This window comes from Oryzias latipes, chromosome 7, assembly GCF_053564925.1.
Source record: "Oryzias latipes strain Hd-rR chromosome 7, Olatipes_Hd-rR_3.1".
NCBI classification, from domain to species: Eukaryota; Metazoa; Chordata; class Actinopteri; order Beloniformes; family Adrianichthyidae; genus Oryzias; species Oryzias latipes.
Window position 1 is genome coordinate 14,299,074 of NC_136243.1, and position 10,201 is coordinate 14,309,274.

General features: G+C 38.8%; 1 protein-coding gene across 1 annotated transcript; it reads left to right on the forward strand.

The window, feature by feature from the left end:
* The first annotated feature begins 3,064 nt into the window (after positions 1-3,064).
* On the forward strand, positions 3,065-7,944 carry tuba5 (tubulin alpha 5). Its single transcript, XM_011477514.3, has 5 exons — positions 3,065-3,204; positions 4,190-4,415; positions 4,875-5,023; positions 6,213-6,893; positions 6,974-7,944. The coding sequence occupies exons 1-5, from the start codon at positions 3,202-3,204 to the stop codon at positions 7,265-7,267; spliced, it is 1,353 nt and encodes a 450-aa protein (XP_011475816.1). The 5' UTR covers positions 3,065-3,201; the 3' UTR covers positions 7,268-7,944.
* The last annotated feature ends 2,257 nt before the right edge of the window (positions 7,945-10,201 follow it).

Genomic DNA, 10,201 nt, shown 5'->3' on the forward strand with positions numbered 1-10,201 from the left:
TAGAATTAATCAGGTCCAATTTCTTACAAATGCTTTAAGATTTTTACAGTCCACATAATTCTAAAAACAACATCAGATGGTAACAATGGAGAACAAGGAGATACAGAAACGGCAAAACATCAATTATACAAAGAGAAACAGACCGTCTGTGTCCAAATTCCCTCACTACCTTCTAACCCCTAAAAGACCATGTTGTGCAGGACTATGCAGTTTTAATGTAATTCACGTGCTCACTATTTTGGGGGACATTTTTAAAATACCTGACACGACGTCATCCATTTCCTGAAGTGAAAACCTAATATAAATGAACATTTTACAAAGACAATTTCTGAATCCACAGTGTTCTAATAATAAAAACTGGGATGACTTAATAAAATCAATAATTGACACCCATTTTTTCCTAATGTGTCAAATCATTCAAATGCAATGCATTGTGGTCGATATTTGCCAATCTAGTGAGCACTGATGCAGACAAGTTTTTCGCAAAACTTCTGAGAAATTTCCAGGGTACTGGATTTTGAAATACACTTTTAAAAATTGAGTGATTTAGAAATTGGTAAGAAAAATAAAGTGCATCGATACTCACTAGATTGGTGAAAAATAGACCACAATGCATTGTGGTTTAACAATTTTTCACGTGAGAAAACTGTATTATAATTTATTTTTTATAAATAATTCATGTTTGCATCATCAGAACACAGTGGATTCATAGTCTGTGTAAAATACTCATATTTACTAAGTTTTTACTTAGGGGAAATTGGTGAGGTCATAATTGCCGTTTCAAAAAAAAAATAGTTTTTTTTTGTAGTTAGGGAGTAGTGAGGAAATTAGGATACAACCAATTATGAAAGAGAACCTGAGATAGACAAACACAGAAACACTGGATCAACAGTTACAAGACCAGACAGATTCAAGTTAGTGACTTTACAATGACATACATTTTAATGGAGAAGTCAGGTGAAACATGTCAACAAAGGCAATGAAATTCCACCCTTCTGCAGTCTGTGCTCCAACCTGAAACCCTCAAATAGAAGAGAAGACAGTCTTCCCTTTCTACGTCGCAGTTCATCTTTCCCGGTTTAGCTCATTCTTTTAGAGTGATTATGCTGGGGGGTTTTTAACAGCGAACCCTGTTCTGTGTCCTGATTGGCTGGAGACCTTGTCAATCAATCTCATCCGTGCCGTGTCACCTGTACAGAAACGCGGAGCTTCAGATCTATAGAAATCTGAGATTGATCAGATCTTTGTTTTTATTCTGATTTCTATGAAGGGTTGAGAATTTTAACAAGAGGAAAGGGTGAAAATGTTCATGTCTGTCTGAGAAACGTGTATTTAGGCAGTGAGGAGTTTTACTGCCATGAACTAAACGTCTATAATCAGACTCTGTGGATTTCATCGATCACGGGTTATTTTTAGAACGTAACTCCTGCAATAAACGAGGGAACTCTGTACCGGTGAAAAGGTAATGCAGATATATGCATAGCTCCAGCAGAAGACATAGAAATGTGCTTTTTTCCTTATTACTGGATGAGAAACAGACGTGCAGGACACAGCACAGCTGCTCAGTTTGAGCACAAACTGTGAGACGTGTGAGGAGCTGCAGCCCTCAAAGTCTCAGCGGGACGAAGACGGGAGAGGATCCACTATTTTTTGGTTTTTCCTTTTATTGTATCAGTATATTTTTTCCTGACTTTTTGTCTTTGAAAATCACAGTTATTTGGTCATGTTTTTATTTCATAAATAGTGTTATTCATTTTATTAAAATGATCATGAGTTAATAAAACTTTATTATAAGGCTTTACAATAAAAGAAAGATAAAAGAAGTTTACAGAAAAAGACTTATTGTGGCCCTCACAAGAAAAAGTTTGGGGACTCTGCTCTAGCATCCATGTGGTGTTGGAAGATTTGTTGTTTTTCATTCTTCCCATCATTCAAACACCACATACACGCAGCATTTCTCTAAGTTTTGCATGAGGTACATCAAGCCGTTGGTGCAATTGGCTCTAAAATGAAAACAAAAGTTTTAACTTAAAAACTCTAGAATGCTCTGTTTTAAAATATAATTTTCAATCCAAATGTTTTCATTCAGATTCCATGTTATTTCTTTCTCACTCCAAACATCTGCTCCTGGTCCTGCCCTTCTATCCAATTTTAGAACCCTATGTGGCCCATGAGTCAAAATAATTGCCCACCCCTGCTTTAGACGGTATAGGACCCAAAACAAACATCCAAAACAACAAGGGAGTTTATCAGGGGCAAGGTTTTAGATACACTTTTGCTAGCGTGAAACAGAGATGGGTTCAAACATACAGTGATATCCTCTACTGTGTCTGCCAGACCCTGATGTGAACAGCTGGGAGGAAAAGTTTTACTGTCTTGTCTGATATTCCATCTTTTGATGTGAAACCTGAATATTTTTAGTTTAGACAAAAACTAAAGCCAATGCCCTTATTGTTCCTATGCTTCTGCATGGAAGAGTCTACATTTTGGCACACTTCTGCTCACTCTTTAACCAAAAAAGCCTGCTTCTGGACTTGTCCAGCACAGTTTTCCTTCTGAATGTGCAGGCTCAGGCTTAATTTTTTCTTCAAAACTTCAACTTATGCCTCTAGCTTAATTGCTTGGCTGCTACGTTTTAACTTAATGTTGCTCTAGCCTGTTGTTTACCAGCTAAACAGTAAAAGCAGTGGTGTGCAGAACTATGCAGCACGCACCAAATGCTTTAGGTTTTATCTCATCTTTCCTCATCATGAACGTAGTAATAAACCATGACGAAAAGCTTCAATCACAATTTCAGGTTCCACTTATTCCTTTTCATTTTCTGATCAAAAGATTAAAAATAACCAGCATGTGTGCTTTTTAAAAAAAAAAATCTCATCAAGTCTGCAAAACATAAAGAGAAGCACGAGAAACGATTAAGATGACAGAGTGTTGCCCAAATGTGCCTCCTTTCAACGCCTGCAAGTAATGACAAGCCTGAAAATGGACAGAAACAACAACGGGGGGGAGAAGAAGTAACTTAATGTGAAAAGAAAGTTTGCCATCCTTCCCCTCCCTCCATGCGAGCTCCCTCCTCTTGTAAGCACATATAAAGAGCGGCTCTCCAAGACCCTGCAGAGGTGAAGCTCACCACTACTGCAGCCCTACTGTCTGAGGAAGAACAGAAACTTTCTGCAGCAGCTTTATCTCTCCTGGAGGAACATGGTAAGAGAGATTTCCTTAAGATAATTTTTTGGATCATTTGAATCGACCCTAAGTTTTCTTTTTTTTATTGCCTAATAAACCCTACTGTAGTACTTTTCCAAACTGCATAGGTTTATTTGTCCTTCAAAGCTCTCTGCACTTCCAAATTCAAAGCATCATTTCTTCCCCTCTTTTTTTTTCTTTTTTTTAAACTTTTTAATTATTTTAACCTCTGCTTGTGCTCTTGCCCGACTCTTCCTATGTCTCACTAATGTCAATCAACACTTAAAAAATCATCTAATGGGACGTTCTCCCCCCAGAGACAACAAGTGGAAATTTCACACAAGTTGAAACAGGAATGCTGGTGGAGGTGGAAGTGAGGAGGAATTAGCTTGTCTGGGTTTAGACGTCAGAAAAGTGGGGCTCTGATATGGGGGTTCCAACGTACTTTGAATGCTTTTTGAGGGAATTCATTTAGTAAAGAAACTTTTGATTTGCCCTCTGCCAAAAAGAACAAACCTCGTTTTAAAATTTTATTCTGAAAATCTTATACGTTTAATAATCAAGTAATCTTTTTAGTCTAACTAAATGTCAGAGCTTAAAATGTTTCTCTCACTCAACTATTTGGAATAACAGTTAATCATTTTCACTGTTTTATCACCTTTTTCATTTCCTAATAAATATTACTTTATTAGCGTTAGTTGTTATTGGTTTTAAAGGGAAATTTTGCCAAATAAAGAAAATTTAGAATTAGAAATACTAAATGTAAACTTGCTGGATTTACACATTTTGTTTTTATCTTTCATAATATACGTTTTTCAGAAGTGCATCAGAATTTATTTTACTCTTACATGAAGGATTTTCTCAAACAGAACATTTTTAAGTAGAATTATTGCAGGAAGAAGGTTCCTGCACATGAATGTGGTGCGTAAACCGGTTTACTTAAACATGATTTTGACTTTAAGCACCAAAACATTTTCTGACAATTTGGTGTTCCTCTGCACAGAGAGAGTGCATCTCCATCCATGTGGGTCAGGCGGGTGTCCAGACGGGAAATGCATGCTGGGAACTGTTCTGCCTGGAGCACGGCGTTGGTCCTGATGGAATCTTTCTGAACGATCCGTCCGAGCCCAACTCACGAGAAGATCCGTTCAACACTTTCTTCAACACCGGGAGCTTTGGCCGTCACGTTCCAAGAGCCATTTACGTCGACCTGGAGCCTTCGGTCATTGGTAAACATTTCTAACATCATTCTTCATTTTAACTTCCACCATCCTTATCCACACTGAACATGGAGGTGACCGCTCAGAAGAACTATAAAGCAACAACTGCAGTCTTTCTCTTTAGGCAGTAAGTAAACTATAGAAAGTCAACAGGAAACAGATTTCAGCCAAAAATAAGGTTTTTGTCCAATTTCTGCTGTGAATTTAAAAGTTTCAAACAGATTTAGAAGTAATGCTTTCTTAGACTGACTACATGTGGCAAAAAATTCTTAGAAAAGCTAAATATTGTTCCAAAAAATTCCGAGTCGATCTAATGTTCTTATTCCTGTGACCTTTGACCTTTCTGCTAGGAAGTTGCTGATCTGATCTATTTGAGATTTGCATATAAAACTCCTTGGCTAAAAGTTAATCATGTTATTTTCCTCAATGTTAATGTGTGGTAATAGACTGATCTGGATGTTTCTTCAGATGAAGTGAGGGTTGGAAAGTACAGGGAACTCTTCCACCCTGAACAGCTGATCTCCGGAAAGGAAGATGCAGCCAACAACTACGCCCGAGGCCACTACACCGTCGGGAAAGAAATCATCGATGGAGTCATGGAGCGGATTCGGAAAATGGTGAGGAGATAGTCGATGCGTTTACTTAGCCCATCTAACCTTTGGTTAACCCTGAAGGTACCACTTCTAAATTATCAAGATGACACTGTAGCTTTGTTTTTTATTAGTTTGCTTGTTTATTTATGTGTACGTTTTCCAGCTGAATCAGTTTTCCTTTTTTTCTTAAATATATTATTTTTAGATTTAGAACTGCACCCACCTTCTTGCTGCACAGACAGCACATGATGCTCCTTAACCTTTCTTCAAAGCTTTTGGTGCATTTATGATGCAGGTTACCGTACTCTTCATATACCATATCTCATTGAGTGAAACCATCAACTCCATGTAGCTTTCAATTATTTAACAAACAAACAAGCATCGACTAACATATTTTTCATTTATTTTGTCTGAGGATATTCTTTTTGCAGTTACAAGAAAACGTATTTCAGGAAAATCAATAAACCAGAATCCCTTTTGGGGGTCATGGGGTTGCTGGAGCCTATCCCAGCTACTCTTGCGCAAAGGCGGGTACACCCTGGACAGGTCTCCAGTCTGTTGGAGGTCCACACAGACGCACAGACTCTTCCATTCACACCTAAAGGGGAAATTTAGACAAACCAATTAACCTATGAAGCATGTTTTTGGACTGTGGGAGGAAGCTGGAGTGCCCAAAGAAAACCCGAGCATGCACACGGGGAACTCCGCTGGGATTTGAACTAGAGCTTTCTTGCTGCGAGGCGAGAATGCTAACCACTACATCAACATGCCGCTTCCATATTGAAACAATTATCTTTTAATTTAAAGCATCAGCTGAGTCCATTCAGAACCACCACCCTCTTTTGATGGTTTGTCCAGTGCTTTTTTCTTTTTTTGGCATAGACTGAACTCCCACACAACTTTCAATTACCGTTAAAAAAAATGAAAACAGTAGATTTTCTACGAGAAATGATTACGGAATTTTTCTTGTGTCTATTTTAGAATGTTTTTTTCTTGAACTTTGTTTTTGTTTTTACTTGGTCAGTATCAATCCATCACAGAAGGGAATTTGTTCACAACCCTGTCTGTCTGTCTGTCTGCTGGTGGATGCTAACAATAAAGTGATATTGGATGATCTTTTTTGGTGATAGAGACACCATAAATACAAATGGTAAAGTTTAGACATCAATTGAAATGGTTGAGGCTTCATTAAACCCCTAACTCCTCTCCTCAGACGGATCAGTGCACGGGTCTACAGGGATTCCTCGTCTTCCACAGCTTTGGAGGAGGCACCGGTTCTGGTTTCACCTCTCTCCTAATGGAGCGTCTATCGCTAGACTATGGCAAGAAAGCCAAGCTGGAGTTTGCTGTGTATCCAGCTCCCCAGGTGTCCACGGCTGTGGTGGAGCCCTACAATGCCATCTTGACCACCCACACCACCTTGGAGCACACCGATTGTGCTTTTATGGTGGACAACGAGGCCATCTACGACATATGTCGGCGCAACATGGACATCGAGCGTCCTGGCTACACCAACCTGAACAGACTGATAGGTCAGATTGTGTCCTCCATCACGGCCTCTCTCCGTTTCGACGGAGCCCTAAACGTTGACCTGACGGAGTTCCAGACCAACCTGGTTCCATTCCCTCGCATCCACTTCCCTCTGGTTACTTATTCGCCCATCATCTCTGCGGAGAAGGCGTACCACGAGCAGCTGACCGTGTCCGAGATTACAAGTTCCTGCTTTGAACCGACCAATCAGATGGTCAAATGTGATCCTCGTCAAGGCAAGTACATGGCCTGCTGCATGCTCTACAGAGGGGATGTTCTCCCCAAAGACGTGAACGCTGCCATAGCAAGTATCAAGACCCGCCGTTCGATCCAGTTTGTTGACTGGTGCCCCACTGGCTTCAAGGTGGGTACAGCTACCAAACGTAAAAGTGCGGCTTGGCGTTCCACATTCTAACAAATATTGTGGGGGGGTTTTCTGGACAGGTCGGCATCAATTATCAGCCTCCAACTGCAGTCCCTGGTGGCGACCTGGCCAAAGTCCAGCGTGCTGTGTGCATGCTGAGCAACACCACCGCCATTGCTGAGGCCTGGTCCCGCCTCGACCACAAGTTTGACCTGATGTACGCTAAGCGTGCGTTCGTTCATTGGTATGTGGGCGAGGGCATGGAGGAGGGGGAATTTGCAGAGGCCAGAGAGGACCTAGCCTGCCTGGAAAAGGATTATGAAGAGCTGGGCCGAATGAGTTCTGACTCTGAAAATGATGATGAAGAAGTCTAATGCTGGGTTCACACTGGCCATGTGACAGCAGTTTAGCATATGGTGTTCACACTGGACAAGCAGGGAGGGGCTTCTTCTTCTACTTTTTTATAGCGATTGTCCACCACCTACAGTTGGAGTAGGCTTGGTGCGAAATGTGAAAGCAGTGCAAATCTTGTAAATCTTGCTCCAGGCTTTTTGTTTCACAGCTCTTTTCCGATATACGAGACCCTTGGTGTGAAAGAAAATCGAATTTTGAAACGGTTGGTACTTCTGTGAATTAAAAGGGACTCCATTTATACATCACTACCAAACCAGAGTCCCTGATTGGTCTAAGTTAAGCCTGAACTCCCGAACCACATTTACGCATGTTTATATAGACTTTTTGTGGGGAGTGAATGCCCATTGCAGTGTACACGTAGCTTGACTTAACTTCGCTACCAGATCCAACCAGCTTGTTTCCAGCTCAAGCACAGAAATTGAATAAAACATATCTTCTAGGTAGGCATTTAAATCTGAAACCTGTGAAAATCATTACCTATGATGTCACATTACGCTATTACCTTTTGGTTACCATGAAAAATGGGTATTATTATTCTTAAAATGTCAATTTTCATTTTACCAAATAAAGTTTTCTTCTCCTTGTTTGTTGCTGTTCTTTACACAGAGTTGAATAAAGATTTAATAAAAATGTGCACAAATCCTTCCATTTCAAGTTCTATAAACTGATCATACAGTTGTGGCTGCAGGTTCACATACTTTGAAAGAATTTAACAACTGCAAACAGTTAAAAATGTAATAAAGTTTAACATTTTTTTTTTCTAGCTAGATGGATGGATGTAGGGATGACTACATTTCATCAAATAACTGCTTATTTTCTATGCAACACCTGCAGAAGCAGATTTGATATAAAGCGATTAATGTATTTCAGGGCTGGTGATATACTGTATAGATAACTTTAATAATATTGTACATTTGGGGTAAAGTTAAAGCACCGGGGAAAACAATGAGAGGGCCCTTATGTTCATCCAGTTTAGTTCAAAGCCGTGAATTCATGCTATCTACTGTGAACAACAAGAAGACAGAAACCAACCAAAGAAGCAGAGACCTGTGTGCTAAAAATAATGCTACGTAAAATTTAAAAAAGCAGATTCACCTACAGCTTTCAACCACAGGACCAACAGCTAATGGCTATGTGAATTAGAGGAATAAACACATTTATTAAGAACACAACCCTCAAATGTAGTATCTTATTTTCTGGACTATAAGTCGCTGCGGAGTATAAGTCTCACCAGCCCAAAAATCCATTATAAAGTAGAAAAAAAACACAGATAAGTCGCACTGGACTATAAGTCGCATTTTGACGGGAATTTTTTTTGACAAAATCTGAGACCAAGATATAATAACTTGCACAAACTCATATGACACAATCATAGCAGACTGTTTATCTCATAATTTCACAGTAATTCTTTCTCATATTTATTTATTCCTTTCATGAAGCATCATTGGCCAACTAACACTCTGTTTTCATCCTGTATTTGTAGAAACAGTTGTCATTTTTATTGCATTTCTGAATCTATGAAATCATTGGAAAATAAAATATTATGTTGTTTGCCTTCAAGATCTTGTTGTAAAAAAAAGTTTACTGATTCTCTGTGTCACTTAACATACTCTTAACACTTAACATACCTCATACATCAAATTGACCCAGGAACATCATCTCTGTTCCTCACAAATGAACATAACAGGAGGGTCAACAATGTATTTATTTCAATTTATTTCTAATATAAGTCGCTGTGGAGTATAAGTCGCACCCCTTGCCAAACTATGAAAAAAAGGGCGACTTATAGTCTGGAAAATACGGTACTAGTGTCAGTGAAGCCTATAACCAAAAAAATGGCTCATTAATTTCAGTTGACATGAACTTAAGATGCTTAAAGTGACTGAGAACAAGCACAAAAAAGTTTTTATTTGTGGCATTTTTTATTTGTTCAGGCCTCGTGGTCTTGCTGCTTTGAACAACTAAATTTTGTGTAGTTGGTCTGTTCTTTACAAGATACTGGACATGTGATAAAGAAAATATTTCTAAAAATTCACAAAGGTACAGATAAAAAAGTAATCTTTTACTTTAGTACTGTATTTTACTGAGATAAAATAATTTATTTTAAAACTTTAGTAATTTATTGCTTTTGCAATGAAGGTTGCAGCTCTTTTCCATTGGCTGAAAAAATACTATGTACGTGATGGAGATGTCAGGGAAGAAACAAATGCTTGATTAAAACAATTTTACACCAGAACTGGTTTAACTGATTCTATAAAATGAGGGTCACATTTATTTAGCCTATTTTAGAAAATAAACATCGCATCTTCAGCTTCACTCCCATAAGCTGTGCTTTTGTATTATATTTACTAATTTTGTTACACTTATCCCAAAAACAATGAGTTTTTTGTCTCATTCTCTCTAATTCATCCACAATGTGATTACGCACATTGTGGATAGGCTCCAGCAACCCTGTGACCCCGAAGGGTATTCAGTGGCTTTGGAAAATGTTTAGATGGACTACTTTTTGGGACCAGAAATAAAAGACATTGATGTGTACTGTCTATTCTAATCTGTACAAATCTATTGTAAATGCCAAAAATAAAAAAGAAAAGTGTTGTTTTCTAGGACATAGTATCTGCAGAGCAGCAGGAGTTCATTAGAAATTTACCTCTGAGTTGTGGGCGGGACTATTGGTTCAGTGTAAGCCTCTCACACTTCCCATCATGCCTTTGTATACACCCTCTTCTGCTGTTTTACAGCCCCTCATAATCCCAACCTAACATTAATGGTGCAACAAAATGAAAAGCAACATCTGAGATATCCAGCTGTACAGTTTTGATCCAGATTCTAGCTCGGACGAGGAAAAACAAAGACGTACATGGATCTATTTGACTACAAGTGGACGCCACAGA

Coding starts and splice junctions, on each gene's coding strand:
- tuba5 (XM_011477514.3), top strand. Junction 5,024..6,212: donor TGGAGCGGATTCGGAAAATG/GTGAGGAGATAG, acceptor TCCTCTCCTCAG/ACGGATCAGTGCACGGGTCT. Junction 6,894..6,973: donor GGTGCCCCACTGGCTTCAAG/GTGGGTACAGCT, acceptor TTTTCTGGACAG/GTCGGCATCAATTATCAGCC.